The sequence below is a fragment of the Anguilla rostrata genome, chromosome 6 (genome assembly GCF_018555375.3).
Source record: "Anguilla rostrata isolate EN2019 chromosome 6, ASM1855537v3, whole genome shotgun sequence".
In the NCBI taxonomy this organism is placed as follows: Eukaryota; Metazoa; Chordata; class Actinopteri; order Anguilliformes; family Anguillidae; genus Anguilla; species Anguilla rostrata.
The window spans coordinates 120,001-137,968 of NC_057938.1; the positions used below are offsets into that span (position 1 = coordinate 120,001).

General features: G+C 46.6%; 1 protein-coding gene across 8 annotated transcripts; it reads left to right on the forward strand.

Annotated features, from left to right (window-relative positions):
* Positions 1 to 4,332: 4,332 nt before the first annotated feature.
* Positions 4,333 to 17,904, forward strand: LOC135258083 (ceramide synthase 1-like). Of its 8 annotated transcripts, none has more exons than XR_010330856.1 (8): positions 4,335 to 5,528; positions 9,400 to 9,559; positions 10,981 to 11,161; positions 12,809 to 12,970; positions 13,359 to 13,506; positions 14,111 to 14,235; positions 15,029 to 16,664; positions 16,736 to 17,904. XR_010330856.1 is itself a non-coding variant. In XM_064341305.1 (8 exons), the coding sequence occupies exons 3-8, from the start codon at positions 9,445 to 9,447 to the stop codon at positions 15,069 to 15,071; spliced, it is 774 nt and encodes a 257-aa protein (XP_064197375.1). In that variant the 5' UTR covers positions 5,387 to 5,528; positions 6,785 to 6,887; positions 9,400 to 9,444; the 3' UTR covers positions 15,072 to 17,904. The 8 variants fall into 8 exon arrangements, 5 of the variants coding, with proteins under 5 accessions (XP_064197374.1, XP_064197373.1, XP_064197372.1 ...); XR_010330857.1 differs by having other exon boundaries at positions 16,891 to 17,904; XR_010330858.1 differs by having other exon boundaries at positions 16,907 to 17,904.
* Positions 17,905 to 17,968: the final 64 nt, after the last annotated feature.

Below are 17,968 nucleotides of genomic sequence, written 5' to 3' on the forward strand. Positions count from 1 at the left end.
CTGCTGGGCACTTCGGTTTTCCTCTCAAAATGGCAGGTAACAGAGAAATTCCACAGCTACGCTAGTCCAGAGGAAGCAAGCCAAGCTGGGGTCAGCTGTAAGCCAAACCAACCAAAACAACAGGCCTTTGGTTTTACCCCAAAACTACAGCACAGACCTTGAGTATCACCCCAAAACTACAACACAGACCCTGAGTATCACCCCAAAACTACAACACAGACCCCAAGTATCACCCCAAAACTACAACACAGACCCTGAGTATCACCCCAAAACTACAGCACAGACCCTGAGTATCACCCCAAAACTACAACACAGACCTTGAGTATCACCCCAAAACTACAGCACAGACCCTGAGTATCACCCCAAAACTACAACACAGACCTGGAGTATCACCCCAAAACTACAACACAGACCCTGAGTATCACCCCAAAACTACAACACAGACCCTGAGTATCACCCGAAAACTACAGCACAGACCCTGAGTATCACTCCAAAACTACAACACAGACCCCGAGTATCACTCCAAAACTACAACACAGACCCTGAATATCACCCCAAAACTACAACACAGACCCTGAATATTACCCCAAAACTACAACACAGACCCTGAGTATCACCCCAAATCTACAACACAGACCCTGAGTATCACCCCAAAACTACAGCACAGACCCCAAGTGTCACCCCAAAACTACAACACAGACTCTGAATATCACCCCATAAAAGCTGAAGCTGTAGTTAATGTCAGATTCCAAACTTCAGGAGATCAATGACCTCTCACTGGCAAACTGAGTGAAAACAGACAGGTTCTATTACGCCCCTGATCTTTGTTTGATTTGTATGGCAGCCAATTCATAAAGTTCCAAATGTGGGAAGTCATGAATGAGGGAAATTTGGTTGCTGCTCAAGGAGCATCTGTACATGACCTGTGACCATGTCCTAATTTCTACATATCTTTAGTTTTTATTAGAATTTAACTGAATTGGACAGGCAGCTGATAATTCTTGTGTCTGTTCCTTCCCTTCACATTTGGGAAAGATTCATGTTTACCTGGGCAGAGCAGACTGGCCTAACATGCACCCTAACCCTAACCCTAACCCAGACGCGCACCCTAACCCTAACCCTAACCCTCACATGCACCCTAACCCAAACCCTAACCCAGACGTGCACCCTAACCCTCACACGCACCCTAACCCTAACCCAGACGCGCACCCTAACCCTCACATGCACCCTAACCCTAACCCAGATGCGCACCCTAACCCTAACCATCACACGCACCCTAACCCTAACCCTCACACGCACCCTAACCCAAACCCTCACCCTAACATGCACCCTAACCCGTTACATTACAATACATTACAATACAGGCATTTTATCCAGAGCGACTTACACAACTTTTACATAGCATTTTTTTATTTATTTATTTTTTTTACATTTATATCCATTTATACAGCTGGATATATACTGAAGCAATTTCGGTTAAGTACCTTGCTCAAGGGTACAACGGCAGTTCCTTACCCACTGTGCTACATTCCGTCCTTCTGTCCTAACCCAAACCCTAACCCTCACACTCAACCTAACCCAAACCCAAACCCTAACCCTCACACGCACCCTAACCCTAGCCCAGACGCGCACCCTAACTCTAACCCTCACACGCACCCTAACCTAAACCCTAACCCTCACACACACCCTAACCTTAACCCTCACACGCACCCTCACCCTAACCCTCACATGCACCCTAACCCAAACCCTAACCCTCACACGCACCCTAACCCAAACCATAACCCTCACACGCACCCTAACCCAAACCCTAACCCTCACACGCACCCTAACCCTAACCCAGACGCGCACCCTAACCCTAACCCTCACACGCACCCTAACCCAAACCCTAACCTTCACACGCACCCTAACCCTAACCCAGATGCGTATCCTAACCCTAACCCTCACACGCACCTGAAGCAGGACAGAAACAAGCTTGGGAGTCTTCTTCACCAAATCCTGAGCAAACATGGCTCGTGCAAGGCGTCCCTGAGCCACGCAGCACCATGTTTTTATTCTTAGTTTCACAGTCAGGGTGGGAGAGACGGAAAGCGGTGGGGTGGGGTGGGGTGGGGATGGGGGGGGCAGCCATAGACAGAAGATTTAATTGTGTTATTTTTGGCCTCAGGCAGTTTTACTTCCTGTTTTACAGTCCTGAGATGGGCTCCACCCCCCTCAGCTGTCTGGTCTGTCTGACAAGCTGAATAATTAAAGCATATATAAATACTTTGAGCAAAGTGAGACAGTTTACTGGTCTGCCACATGGACTGAGTCATCATTGGGTTTGTGGAGCAAAACAGATGCAATTCTACAGTTGCAACGAGCATGATTCGTCAGCTAGTCAGTCAGTCAGTAAATCAGATTGTCAGTGTGTCAGTCAGTCTGTCAGTGTGTTAGTCTGTTTAGGACTTCTCTAAATTTGGCCATTGCATATGAAAAAAACACACTTGGAGTTGACACAGATTTGCATTTATATTATATTTATATTCATAAATAAATATACCCTAATACACAATATTTACCCAGCCTATTTTATCTATTAAAAATGTTAAATGCTTCTATTTGTTAATCAGAGCACAATCATCTCTTCATTACTGAAAGAACAGTAGGAATGTTGTCAGCTTTTTACTTCAATTCACCAACAACTATTTGAAGTATTGAAATGTGATATCATTTCTTTCAATGTTACAGCAGTAATAAAGTACTGAACTGTGATATCATTTCTTTCAATGTTACAGCAGTAATGAAGTATTGAACTGTGATATCATTTCTTTCAGTGTTACAGCAGTAATGAAGTACTGAACTGTGATATAATTTCTTAGAGTGTTACAGCAGTAATGAAGTATTGAACTGTGATATCATTTCTTTCAGTGTTACAGCAGCAATGAATCGTTCACATATTACAATACAGTTCCCCTCCAGCCATTCCAGAACCACGGTCAGTCACACTAAGAGAGCACACCTGGTCCTGTAGCCCCATCTGCTGGTCTGAATTAGCCACATAAAGCCTGTGAAAGACCAATGTGTCAGCAGCTGTACCGGCTTGTCTACTTGCCCTGTTTTATTATACAGGTGCGGTCGACCGTCGGTGTCATCCGATGTTGTCGACCGGGGTTGGGAGCGGCGGCAAGAAATTCTAACGACAAAGCACTTCTTGTTATATTCATACCGCTAATTAAATAAACCGCCAGTAACCTGCATCGGAGAAATTAGCTGTTTCAACCCGTCGCTACACAAAACACTGAACAATGTATTGCCAGTCATTTCGGTGTCACCCCCGTCTGATGGTGTCACCCCCTGCACCCCCTACTGACCCCTCTGACCCCGACTTCAAAGAAGTTTCTTAAGAGTCGCCGCCCACCTGCCAATGGCTGCCGTGGACCTTGGACCAGCTGACGAGCTGACGCACCACCTAACGGAATTAAGGGCTGACCTCCCATTTTATTGCCTTCAAGTATTGAAAGGCGTTTTATTTAACATCGACATCAAACAATAGGATAGCATAAAACTTGTAATACCTGATATGGTAATTTTACTGCCATTTGTTGTTGTGTTTGTTTTGCTATGCGTGTGTTGGTCTGGAATAGCAAACTCCTGACCATGTTGTTTTACATTATTAAAACTTTTTTTTATGAGACGCATGATTATGACTAAACGTACTAACAATAATATATCTCCTTTATTCAGATATCCTTTATTTCGAAACCATTGTCGTGTTTATGCTATTTCACTAAGCTGGGCTCTGCAGACGTACTGAATTCTGAATGGTTGTTGAACTCTGTTGTTCTGAATAAATGTGACCAAACCTCATTATATGGTAGTGAGAAAGTGAACATTAAGTCGCTCTGGGTAAGAGCGTCTGCTAAATGCATGTAATGTAATGTCTTAACCCTCAGAGCCCAGTTGTTATGTTTTTGGGGTGCGTCCGTTTTCTCCCAAAGTCATGTAGGCTCACTTTTACTCACTTGGAAAAGAGATGTCAATAAATTCACAGACCTGGCTGTAAATCAAGCAAAGGACAGAGCTCAAAGAAACAGACTGTACAACCCAGGGCCATGTCTTTCTCATTATTTAAAGTATCTGAAAATTTTAGCTTTTTGATTTTAAAATGTTGTACTAATTATTATTATTATTATTATTATTAAGAAGAAGAAGAAGAAGGCTAAATCGCACCATTCACTGTGCGGTGGAAAACCAGAGTATACGGCGAGTATTTTTGTGGTGGAGCTGTACTGCCGCTTTAAACTGGCTCTCTTTCTCGAGCCGCTGTAGAGGGATAACGGAGCCGAATTGCGTCACGTGACCTCTATGCCTCTTCTTCGTTTTGTTTTGCTATAGGCGGTGCGTGTGTCCCCAAATTCTCACTAAGATCTGACGGGACAAGAGATCCGGGCGGATTGGCGAACAGTGAATCAAAATGGGACTATAAAACAACAGAAAGAAAGAGAGTAACAATTCTACGAAATCCTCTGGGTCATTGTTTCCCACGCTGTACGCATCTCTGACACTTGACAAGACGCGACTACTCTGAAGATACGTTGACCAGCATTACAGAAGAAACCGATTAGCCTGCTAGCTAAGGATATCTGCCTTTCTGCGGATATTACGTTTCTGATTTATGTTCAGTATTTGCAACGTGTTCTTCCGTTCACAATATGTATGTTAATCTAATCAAGAGATACAACGACGGGATGTTATGCGATTCAAAAGGGACATTTTACGTTGAAATAATGTGAAGTAGGCGATTCGTCAGTGTCATCATCAATGGTGAAGCGTTTGTTTAAACTAGGCCTATGATAAGACCAGATGACTATGGCTACATTTTTATTGCATACTTAACACAAGGTCTGCGTAATCAGCGGATGGATGTAATAGATACTTTCGCGTTAAATATGTGAAATATGGAAAATGTCATTTCATGTATGTGGTGTTCGCTTTAAATGTAGAGATCTGTTCTTGTAAAACATCCAATCGAAGCTGTTGTATTAAACCCATACGTCTCGTATGTGCTTTCGCGGCTGCGGGGTGATCAGTTAAGCCTATTAAACTGCGCCGCGCTGTGTGAAATGGGCCGACGACTTAATTTGGGAAACAAATAATTATTTGAGGCTTAAAGCAGCTTAAAGCATTTCCGAGTTTTTGGGTGTGGTGACCTGGTCACAAAAACACAAAGCGCTGATTTATTCTACATAAAGGGCCAGCTAAAAAAACTCCAGCATTCACTGCAGCCCATTGCAACAATGGAGCGGCTGTACGGCGGTGGCAGGAACTCTGGGGTGGTTGAGCCGATGCCTGGCTATGTGGAACTCATCTCCAGGGGCTCTACCGTCATGCTTGGTGCCTATAGAGACTGCAAGAGCTGCGGCGTGGAGCTCTCCAAAAAGACTCTCCTGGACAATGCACTCATAACGTGGGTGGAGGTCGGCCTGTTCTTCGTGTGCGCAGTAATGTGGACGCTGACCCGCCGTGGTCTGACGGCATGCCTCTTTCAGGTACGGTATACACCGCGCACTGCACACCGTGGCCTCCACCGTCCACACACCGGGTGGTGCGCTTGCCACCCGGACCAGCGCTTAAGGTATTAATGTTTTCCAGGTCCACGTTACAGCTGTTGACCCGGATTTTAGTCCAATTGTCCTATTCACATTTGGTCCTCTGCTGTTGGTGCGTGTGTATGGCATGGAAACCGCATGGCTACTCAGCTGGGACACTGTGCACGTGCAGGGATAAGTGTATTTACAGTAGCAGTACCGACCTTTTGTCCTCTGTGCTCTTAGTGCTGTAGGAAGGGCTTACAGCGATGCCACATTTACTGCTTAATGCACGGGTGAGATGGGGACGGAAAGGCACAGTTACACCTGCTTAACAGCACAGTCCTTACTCAGGAGTTACACCTGTTTAACAGCACAGTCCTTACTCAGGAGTTACACCTGCTCTACAGCACAGTCCTTACTCAGGAGTTACACCTGCTTAACAGCACAGTCCTTACTCAGGAGTTACACCTGCTCTACAGCACAGTCCTTACTCAGGAGTTACACCTGCTCTACAGCACAGTCCTTACTCAGGAGTTACACCTGCTGTACAGCACAGTCCTTGCTCTGGAGTTACACCTTACTAAGGACTGTGCTGTAGAGCAGGTGTAACTCCTAAGTAAGGACTGTCAGCCTAACTGGCAGAGGTGTGCCAATGTAGGTTGTTAATGAGCGTAGATCACTGTGCTGCCCCCTAGTGGCCATCCTCAAATGCACACAAATTAACAGGAATTCTTCCTTTTTCCCACTCACTGAATCCAAACCCAGAACCTTCTGTGCATTAATCACCCCCGCTGGTCAGGGAGAATCACTGCGCAGGACATACTGCATTCTGTTTGCATGACGAGACCCAGTCAGACCACAAATGGCACATTGTGCCGCTAAATTTGGCCTTGGGGAGCAGAGCAAGGCCATCTGCCAGCAACACTGGTGTGAGCCAAGGGGTGTGGGGGGGGCTGTGGGGGCCAGACAATATATGCCCACCCCTCCCAGGCCAGTAAGAAAGAAGTGAGGAGGAGATGAAGTGTCTGAGCTGGGAGAACTTCAACACTGCAACTCCAATCATCTGGGGTTGCATTAAAGTATTTAAAAACTGCTGTAGGTGTGGTTCCACAAGAAGGAGCTGTGGCAGGTGCTTTGACAAAGATACTACAATAAACCAAGATGTCTGCACTTGCAGTTTTCACATAGAAACTTCCTGCCTTGTCAAACTGCAGACTCCATCAACTTCCCTATCCAGAGAGTGCCTGGGTGGGATCTCATTTGTGCCCTCCTGACCTCACCCCGGTCACAGATGATAAAAACCTGGGAAGTTTAGCAGTGAGTTTGGAATCTGCTAAAGTAATCCAAGAAGATTAGCCAAACGCAAATGCCGCACAGATGTTAGGAAGTATTTTTTCACAGAGTAGTCACAGCTGAGCTGTGTGTAGGGATGGGAATTGATAAGATTTTATTGATACCGATTCCATTACCGATTCTGCTTATTGATCCGATTCTTCACAATTCCTTTATGATACATTTTTTCTGTGTGTGAAAAGAGTAGGCCTACACACAAGTTTTCAGCGTCAACTTACTTTTATTATCTCTGAACAGAACATTAAACATATACACTGTATAATAGAGTGAATCACACATTTTAGATAACGTAATAACAAAATTAAAAAATAACATTTGAAGAAATTACTAGAATACAATATTAGTCTGCTAAGCCTGTCTGCGTGGCGCTAATGTCATAACATTGTAATTTACCCTCGGTAAGGGACGTGCTCGCACTGGGCTGGGAAACAGCACTCGCCCGTAGACTGTCGAATACACGGCATTCCTGGAATTTAAGGCCATGCTGCGTTGAAAGATGTTTAAGCATATTGCTGGTGTTTCCACCCTTACTTGAAATTGTCATTTTACAAATGTTGCAACTGGCGCTGCTGTCATCTTTTTTGTGAAATGAAGCCACCATTCCTTCCCCTCTGCCATGATGGCTGCCGTCCAAAACAAACACCTGAGAGAGGCAGCGTGCTGCCTGCGTGCGTGCCTCCCCCAAGGCGTTACGCCATTGTTTTGCAACGCGCAGCTGTCGTAAAAAGCATGCATCGATAAGCGGAATCAATAAGCTCGGAGGAACAAAATTCCAATGGTTAGGACAACTTGGAACCGGTTCTCAATGGGAACCGGTTCTCGATTCCCATTCCTCTCATGCTCAGCTGTACTGTGTTACCCTCAGCTGTGCTGGGTTGCCCTCAGCTGTGCCATGTGTTGTACTCAGCTGTGCTATGTGTCGTGCTCAGCTGTGCTGTGTGTTGTGCTCAGTTTTGCTGTGTGTCATGCTCAGCTGTACCGTGTTACCCTCGGCTGTTCTGTGTTACCCTCAGCTGTGCTGGGTTGCCCTCAGCTGTGCCATGTATCGTGCTCAGCTATGCTATGTGTTGTGCTCAGCTGTGTTATGTGTTGTGCTCAGCTGTGCTGTGTGTTTTGCCCAGCTGTGCCATGTGTCGTGCTCAACTATGCTATGTGTTGTGCTCAGCTGTGCTATGTGTCGTGCTCAGCTGTGTTATGTGTTGTGCTCAGTTGTACTGTGTGTCATGCTCAGCTGTGTTGTATGTTATCCTCAGCTGTGATGTATTGCCCTCAGCTGTGCTGTGTGTCATGCTCAGCTGTGCTATGTGTTGTGCTCAGCTGTGCTGTGTGTAATCTTCAGCTGTGCTGTGTGTTGTGCCCAGCTGTGCCATGTGTCGTGCTCATTTGTGCTATGTGTCATGCTCAGCTGTGCTATGTTTTGTCCTCAGCTGTTCTGTATTGCCATCAGCTGTGCTGCGTGTCATGCTCAGCTGAGCTATGTGTCGCCCTCAGCTGTGCCATGTATCGCCCTCAGCTGTGCTGTGTGTAATCCTCAGCTGTGCTATGTGTCGCCCTCAGCTGTGCCATGTATCGCCCTCAGCTGTGCTGTGTTACCCTCAGCTGTGCTGTGTGGCTTTTCTCCTGCATGTTCTGGCACCAGCCCTGTGCTTTGCACTATAGCTCATTTACAATCTGTTTACTTCTACAAGACTGAGACGAGGGAATTCAGTTTCAGATTCTCCAGTTGTAATCAATACATTCATTCAGAGCAACAGAACACATACAGGCTTCATACAACAACATGAGTTACATACAGGCTTCATACAATGCAGTGTGTGTGTGTATGCGTGTGTGTGTGTGTATGCGTGTGTGTATGTGTGTATGCATGTGCGTGCGTGTATGCATGTGTGTGTGTATGTGTGTGTGTGTGTATGCATGTGCGTGTGTTTGTGTGTGTGCGTGTGTGTGCGTGTGTGTGTGTATGCTGTACAGAATGTACTGCAGCTTCCAGTAGAATTTGGACCCCTTACATAGGTCTATTCCTTGGCTGTGTTCCAGGAAGATTAAAATTTTCCAGTTGCTGGAGTTTCATAAATGCACATGCTACAGGAGCGTACAGTAAACATTACAGGCATAAACAGACTCTTTTCAGACGAACGCCCTGAGCTAACCCCTTCTACAGGGATTCAGTACAGTCTCACAGCACACCCGTGTGTGCATTTAGTGCTATGTATGCATGGAGGTGTTTTGTGCTAACGTGCTATGTGTGTGTGTTTTGTGCTCACGTGCTATGCGTGTGTGTTTTGTGCTAACATGCTGTGTGTGTTTTGTGCTAACGTGCTATGCGTGTGTGTTTTGTGCTATGCGTGTGTGTTTTGTGCTCACGTGCTATGCGTGTATGTGTTTTGTGCTAACGTGCTATGCGTGTGTGTTTTGTGCTCACGTGCTTTGCGTGTATGTGTTTTGTGCTAACGTGCTATGCCTGTGTCTTTTTCAGCCAGTGGCCCGGTGGTGCCAGCTGAAGCCGCGGTGTGCTGCTAAAATGCCGGAGAGCGCGTGGAAGCTCTGTTTCTACAGCATGTCCTGGTCCTACAGTGCCTATCTCCTGTTCTGCACACACTACTCCTTTTTCTACAACCCTCCTTCCGTCTTCTATGGTATGAGTCTCGGCAAGCCACACGGGCCATGCCCATGCACAAGCCACACCCACACAGGCCATACCCATGCACAGGCCACAGCCACACAGTCCAGCCCCACAAGCCACAGCCACACAGTCCAGCCCCACAAGCCACAGCCACACAGTCCAGCCCCACAAGCCGCACCCACACAGTCCAGCCCCACAAGCCACACCCACACAGTCCAGCCCCACAAGCCATGCCCACACAGTCCAGCCCCACAAGCCACACCCACACAGTCCAGCCCCACAAGCCATGCCCACGCACAAGCCACACCCACACAGGCCATCCCCACAAGCCACATTCTCAGAGGCCATCCCCACAAGCCACACCCACACAGGCCATTCCCACAAGCCACACTCAAACAAGCCCCGCCCACAAAGGCAAGATGCCAGCCAGGCAGATCAGTGGTGATGAGAGAATTAGACTTTCGTCTCAACACCTGTGAGTAAAATGACCTGCATCAGATCGTTGTTTCAATGTTTATATATATATAATTATAATATTTTATTTAAATTATAAATAATTGCATGTATCTTTAATTTGTAACTTTGTGCTTTAATCACACAGTAGAGGCTAGAGTCTGCTGGCTTTGTGCTTTAATCACACAGTAGAGGCTAGAGTCTACTGGCTTTGTGCTTTAATCACACAGTAGAGGCTAGAGTCTACTGGCTTTGTGCTGTAATCACACAGTAGAGGCTAGAGTCTGCTGGCTTTGTGCTTTAACCACACAGTAGAGGCTAGAGTCTGCTGGCTTTGTGCTTTAATCACACAGTAGAGGCTAGAGTCTACTGGCTTTGTGCTTTAATCACACAGTAGACGCTAGAGTCTGCTGGCTTTGTGCTTTAATCACACAGTAGAGGCTAGAGTCTACTGGCTTTGTGCTTTAATCACACAGTAGACGCTAGATTCTGCTGGCTTTGTGCTTTAATCACACAGTAGAGGCTAGAGTCTGCTGGCTTTGTGCTTTAATCACACAGTAGAGGCTAGAGTCTGCTGGCTTTGTGCTGTAATCACACAGTAGAGGCTAGAGTCTGCTGGCTTTGTGCTTTAATCACACAGTAGAGGCTAGAGTCTGCTGGCTTTGTGCTTTAATCACACAGTAGAGGCTAGAGTCTGCTGGCTTTGTGCTTTAATCACACAGTAGAGGCTAGAGTCTGCTGGCTTTGTGCTTTAATCACACAGTAGAGGCTAGAGTCTGCTGGCTTTGTGCTTTAATCACACAGTAGAGGCTAGAGTCTACTGGCTTTGTGCTGTAATCACACAGTAGAGGCTAGAGTCTGCTGGCTTTGTGCTTTAGCCACACAATAGAGGCTAGAGGCTTTGTGCCTGTTAGGTTTGCTCCTGTCAGAGGTCAGAGGTCATGTGCCCCCCCCCCCCCACTCCACTGTCCCACCCCTCAGGCTGGAAGAGAGGGATGGCGGTTCCCGCGGATATCGCCCTGGCGTACCTGATCCAGGGCAGCTTCTATGGCCACTCCATCTACGCCTCCATCTACATGGACGCCTGGAGGAGAGACTCCATCGTCATGGTGACGCATCACATCATCACTCTGGCTCTGATCACTTTCTCCTACGCCTTCAGGTGAGAACATCTGTCAGTCTGTACATCAATCAAACATCTGTCAGTCTGTACATCAATCAATCATCTGTCAGTCTGTACATCAATCAATCATCTGTCAGTCTGTACATAAATCAATCATCTGTCATTCATTCAACCGATCAATCGAATTACTTAATCGATGGACCAGATCAGTTGGCCTGTGCAGCCACACTCTTCACTGTCTGTCTGGTGGCCACAGTAGTGTTTGTCTGTATGTAAGAGTGGCAGGGTGTAAGAGCAGCAGACAGGGTTTAAGAGTAGCAGAGTGTAAGAGCAGCAGACAGGTGTAAGAGCAGCAGACAGGGTGTAAGAGCAACAGACAGGGTGTAAGAGCAGCAGACAGGGTGTAAGAGCAGCAGGGTGTATGAGCAGCAGAGTGTAAGAGCAGCAGACGGGTGTAAGAGCAGCAGGGTGTAAGAGCAGCAGACAGGGTGTAAGAGCAGCAGAGTATAAGCGGCAGGATGTAAGAGCAGCAGACGGTGTAAGAGCAGCAGCAGGGTGTAAGAGCAGCAGAGTGTAAGAGCAGCAGACAGGGTGTAAGAGCAGCAGAGTGTAAGAGCAGCAGACAGGGTGTAAGAGCAGCAGAGTGTAAGAGCAACAGGGTGTAAGAGCAGCAGACAGGGTGTAAGAGCAGCAGAGTGTAAGAGTAGCAGACGGGGTGTAAGAGCAGCAGAGTGTAAGAGCAGCAGGGTGTAAGAGCAGCAGAGTGTAAGAGCAGCAGACAGGGTGTAAGAGCAGCAGGGTGTAAGAGCAGCAGAGTGTAAGAGCAGCAGCAGAGTGTAAGAGCAGCAGACAGGGTGTAAGAGCAGCAGAGTGTAAGAGCAGCAGACAGGGTGCAAGAGCAGCAGAGTGTAAGAGCAGCAGCAGAGTGTAAGAGCAGCAGACAGTGTGTAAGAGCAGCGGCAGAGTGTAAGAGCAGCAGACAGGGTGTAAGAGCAGCAGAGTGTAAGAGCAGCAGACAGGGTGTAAGAGCAGCGGCAGAGTAAGAGCAGCAGACCAGGTGTAAGAGAAGCAGGGTGTAAGAGCAGCAGAGTGTAAGAGCAGCAGGGTGTAAGAGCAGCAGACATGGTGTAAGAGCAGCAGAGTGTAAGAGCAGCAGACAGGGTGTAAGAGCAGCAGAGTGTAAGAGCAGCGGCAGAGTGTAAGAGCAGCAGACAGGGTGTAAGAGCAGCAGGGTGTAAGAGCAGCAGACAGGATGTAAGAGCAGCAGAGTGTAAGAGCAACAGGGTGTAAGAGCAGACAGGGTGTAAGAGCAGCAGAGTGTAAGAGCAGCAGAATGTAAGAGTAGAAGGGTGTTAGAGCAGCAGAGTGTAAGAGCAGCAGGGTGTAAGAGCAGCAGACAGGGTGTAAGAGTAGCAGAGTGTAAGAGCAGCAGGGTGTAAGAGTAGCAGAGTGTAAGAGCAGCAGAATGTAAGAGTAGCAGGGTGTAAGAGCAGCAGACAGGGTGTAAGAGTAGCAGAGTGTAAGAGCAGCAGAGTGAGTGACTCTTACCTGCGTCTCTCTCTCACCTGCAGCCCTCTCCCTGACTCTTATCTGTGTCTCTCTCTCCTGCAGCCCTCTCCCTGACTCTTACCTGTGTCTCTCTCTCCTGCAGCCCTCTCGCTGACTCTTACCTGTGTCTCTTTGCAGATATCACAATGTTGGGGTGCTGGTCCTGTTCCTGCACGATGTGAATGACGTGCAGCTGGAGTTCACTAAGCTCAATGTCTACTTTAAAACCCGGGGGGGTGGCTACCACCCGGCCAACAGCATCATCTCCACCCTGGGCTGCATCAGCTTCAGCGTCACATGGTGAGGTCCGCCCGCGTACTAACGAGGCCCGCAGACTAATCAGCCAAACCGCCTTCACACACCACATCACACACTACATCTGTGGCTCTGGTTAATGTCCCTGCACACGCGTGTCCTCCGCACACGTCTGTGACCAGAGGTGGGTAACCCGGCTTCAAAGAGTAAAAAGACTGACCATGTATTTGCTCCATCACCGTGCACTAAACCAGCTGATTCTAATTAGCATAACTCTTCAGCATGATAGGAGAACTAATTATTGTAATCAGCTGGTTTAGTGCATGTTGGTGGAGCAAATACATGGTCAGTCTTTTTACTCTTTGAAGCCGGGTTACCCACCTCTGTCTGTGACTCTGGTTAATGTTCCTGCACACGCATGTCCTCCTCACAGGTTCTGGTTCCGGCTGTACTGGTTCCCCCTCAAGGTTCTGTACGCCACCTGTGTGTCCAGCCTGGCGTCGGTCCCTGACATCCCTTTCTACTTCTTCTTCAACTGCCTCCTCCTGCTGCTGCTGCTCATGAACATCTACTGGTTCCTGGTGAGTCAGTGTTTTCCCCTGGGCCTGGTCTGGCCTGGTTACCATGGGCCTGGTTACTATGGGCCTGGTCTGGCTTGGTTACCATTTCCCTGGTTACTATGGGCCTGGTCTGGCCTGGTGTCCCTTCTCCTTCGTTTGTGACCACACCTGTGGGTTTGATGACTCTTCTCTGGCAGTGGCCTCCCCAGTGCCAGGCAAGGTGGGCGTGTCTCTGAGCCTGCTGTGGGTGTGGTTGTTTGAGCCCCACCCTGTGTCTCCCTGCAGTACATTGTGTTTTCTCAGCCTGCTGTGGGTGTGGTTTGTTTGAGCCCCGCCCCTGTGTCTCCCTGCAGTACATTGTGTTCTCTCAGCCTGCTGTGGGTGTGGTTTGTTTGAGCCCCGCCCCTGTGTCTCCCTGCAGTACATTGTGTTCTCTCAGCCTGCTGTGCGGGTGGTTTGTTTGAGCCCCGCCCCTGTGTCTCCCTGCAGTACATTGTGTTCTCTCAGCCTGCTGTGGGTGTGGTTTGTTTGAGCCCCGCCCCTGTGTCTCCCTGCAGTACATTGTGTTCTCTCAGCCTGCTGTGGGGGTGGTTTGTTTGAGCCCCGCCCCTGTGTCTCCCTGCAGTACATTGTGTTCTTCGTGGTGAAAGTGCTGACGGGGCAGATGAGGGAGATCAATGATGTGCGGGAGTACGAGGAGGAAGAGGAGGAAGAGGAGGAGCCTCTGAGGGATGGCTCTGTGAAATATAGGTGAGGTTCACAGATGGACTGGGCCTTGCAGCCCAGGTCTCAGATGGACTGGGCCTTGCAGCCCAGGTCTCAGATGGCCGTAATGTAGCTTCTGATTGTGTTTGTATGTTTGGGGGGAAAAGGCATTTCCAGGCTTCTGGAAGATGAAGAGGGAGCAAGCAGCAGAACTACACCTGCAGTGGGTTAAGACACAAAAGTACAGACCCAGATTTTCATTCAGAGTGAAGACTGGCGCCAGATGTGCTTAACACCTGGAGCACAGCAAATCCTTTAAAGCACGATAATTTCACTCTGATATTGCACTGTGATACTGGGTTTCGCCACCTAGTGGTGCTAATGGGTCAGTATATTTCACATGTACATTATATCTCACATTTGTCCTTCACTAGATGTGAATTTGCGTGTGTGTAAGTGCGTGTACCTCTCCGTCTATCTCTCAGCCAGGAAACCTGGCCAGCTGGGGGCCTAAAATCACCTGTGCCCACAGTTTGGAATTTAAAATTTATTTTAACTTCTCATAACGAAGTTAAGCCTTAGAGTGAAGTAAGCAAACTTCAAAATATATATTTGTAAATACCTGGAAAGTGTCCAACCAAACCCTTTCCCTGGGTTCAATCCCTCAGTGAGACCCTGAGTCACTTCTATAAGGCAGGTGTTAGCACAGTGCTTTCCCTTTAACGTTTGACTGAAAAACTTCTTTAATCTGTAACTGAGACCCAGGTGATGTTCCTGTGTGTTATTGGGCGCGACTGTGGCCTGACTCCACTCTGACATGTTCCTTTTCTCCCTGCAGGTCCCCTGTGCAGAATGGCCTTGTGAAAGACAAGCATCTATAATGATCTCAGTAGCACCTACTAGTTGCACTTATCTGGAACTGCAAGTAACTAGGTGGCCCAGCAGAATTTTAGCCCATTGTTGTGGATGGAGTTACTGACTGGTCTTTTATAAAGAAAAACAAAAATAGGCTGCTAGGCTATGACAGTTTTTAGTTATTTTACATTTTTTTATTTACACCACTGTGAATGTTTATTTCAGATTGCTGTACTTGTGTCAGGTAAGAAGTACATGTTTTGTTGACAGGCGACTGTTCTCAAGTATAACCCTGATTATTTTCCGGTTTTTCTATGTACACTCCTAGGTGCCCAGCAAGACGGGCTCTCTCTCGCTCTCTGTTTGAACTTCACCAGAGCAGAGACACAGAAATGCAGGTAGAAACAGGTAGAAATGCAGGTATTTGAAAGTGATGCCGTTCACAGTGATGCACAGTTTGCCTGGATGATACTGACGTGTTTTTTATCGTTTGAGCTCTCCACAATGGCTGCCATTTTCCTGACTCTGGGGGTGAAGGCAACAGCAGGGGAGTGTGTGCGCCCCCTACAGGCAAAAAGCATGCCTGTTTATTTATCCACCGATGCCTTCTCCCATCTCGAACAGTATCCGAGGGTTACCATTGAACCCAAGCAGGTCCTGTGCCACTGAGCCACGGTGATGGGTTATGGTTAGGAGCTAGCATTAGGGTTTGGAGTTAGCGGTTAGGGTTTAAGGTTAGGGTATCCTCGGTGATGGGTTATGGTTAGGAGCTAGCATTAGGGTTTGGAGTTAGCGGTTTGGGTTTAAGGTTAAGGTTAGGGTATCCACGGTGATGGGTTATGGTTAGGAGCTAGCATTAGGGTTTGGAGTTAGCGGTTAGGGTTTAAGGTTAGGGTATCCACGGTGATGGGTTAAGGTTAGGAGCTAGCATTAGGGTTTGGAGTTAGTGGTTAGGATTTAAGGTTATGGTTAGCGTGGTTTTCAGTCTTTGAGGATGGGGAATCATCCGTGTTTGGAAATAAGGGAAGTACTTTTTGGGTCCCTTGTGGGGAGGGGGTTACTAAAGTGTTATGATGGAGAGGAAAGTAAATAACATTTTCACATTTCCTGTTTTCATAGTGTACGTTTTAGCTCCGAAAATGAAGGCATACATGTTGATGACAGTAGACAGTTGCTGTAGCTAAATTGGATTGTAGATCTACAAGAGTTTTTGTTATATAGTTGTACTATGTTTTAGGCTTTATTATTACATAGGATTTATGGACAGCAGATTTGATCTTGGACATAGGTTTTGGCAACAGTTTTAAGTAACAACACTGATTTAATAGCTGTCTTTATTATGCAGGTATAATAAATCCTTGAGGATCTTGTGTTTACTCAAAACAAGCATCAATCTGAGTGTTTGAATGCACATAATCCTACAGATTACGGAATTAAAATGAGTAAACTTTATAACTATGTTTTAAGACTGAGGGTGACAACCAAACATTTCTCCTTAGGTTGTCCCACATCTTCAGAAGCAGAGGTATTCAGATTACCCACAGGTGTTTGTGTGCGTGTGTCTGTGTGTGAGGGTGTGTGCGTGTCTGTGTGTGTGAGTCAGTGTGTGTGTGTGTGTGGTGAGGGTGTGCCTGTCTGTGTGTGTGAGTGAGTGTGTGTCTGTGTGTGAGGGTGTGTGTGTGTGTGAGAGAGAGAGTGTGTGAGGGTGTGTGCGTGTCTGTGTGTGTAAGTGAGTGTGTGTGGTGAGTGTGTGTGTGTGTGTGTGTGGTGAGTGTGTGAGGGTGTGCGTGTCTGTGTGTATGAGTGGGTGTGCATGTGAGTGTGAGTGTGTGTGTGTGTGGTGAGAGTGTGTATTCCAGAGACAGCATTTATTTGGGAAATGATTTCATTCTTATTGAATGTTGTCTTTTGATTTCATATGCTGTTTCTGAGGGAAATTCTTGTAAGTCACTTAATAAGGCTGCACATTACACCTCCATGAGCTGACATTGCTGCTTTATAAAGAAGTAAATGTGCTTTACGATCACTGACTTTGTTGTGGTTTTGTTCACATGCATAGTTTCTTTTTTTAATAAAATGCTTTCGATATGATGTGACAGGGCTGCCATCACAAGGCACTACAGGTGTGTTTGAGCATTTTATAAAGTGGACATAGTGATTATGTATGCTTTATAAAGCAGCAAGTCTTTATGAATGCATTGTAATGTGCACAGGTGTTTATAAATGCTTTATAATGTGCACAGGTGTTTATAAATGCTTTCTTAAGCAGTCATTCCTTGCTCATGAGGGTGTTCCTCGTCCGTTTATTGTTTGCACATCAGTGTTTCCTGTTTGTGATGGTTTCTCAGTGTTGAGAAAATCAAACGGTCATTGCTTACTGTCTAATATACTTTCCCACCGCCCTGTCAATGCCTGAGATGGGTAAAGGACATGCCCATCTGAATGCAAACTGAACCAATGCCCTGATAAGTGTTTTATTTGAAAGTATATTCCTGTTTTTAAATTTTCATTTATGCCAAAATAATGCATTCCTGTATGTCCCTCAGTATCCACTCCTGCTGATGCCAGTTATTATAGTATTTTTTGTGTAAATTGCACTATGATTAATTTTCATTGATTTTCTCATTGAGAAATTTGACGGAAGTGTGGTTATGAATTTTAGGTATGTATTTTTAATGACTATGGGAATTATATGAAAGCATTATTTATTAAAATAAGGAATTCTGTGCTTAAAACTCAAATACAAGTCAGACTATAAGCTTCCCAAATACCGTGTCATCTCACAGGCATTTTTATTTAACACCACTTCTATATGTCGAGCACCAACAGATTTTAATAAAACAACTTATTTACAACATATCTGCTGGATCTGTGCTACTCTACTGTTTTTGTTACTCTACTGTTTTTGTGGGCTAGTGTTGAA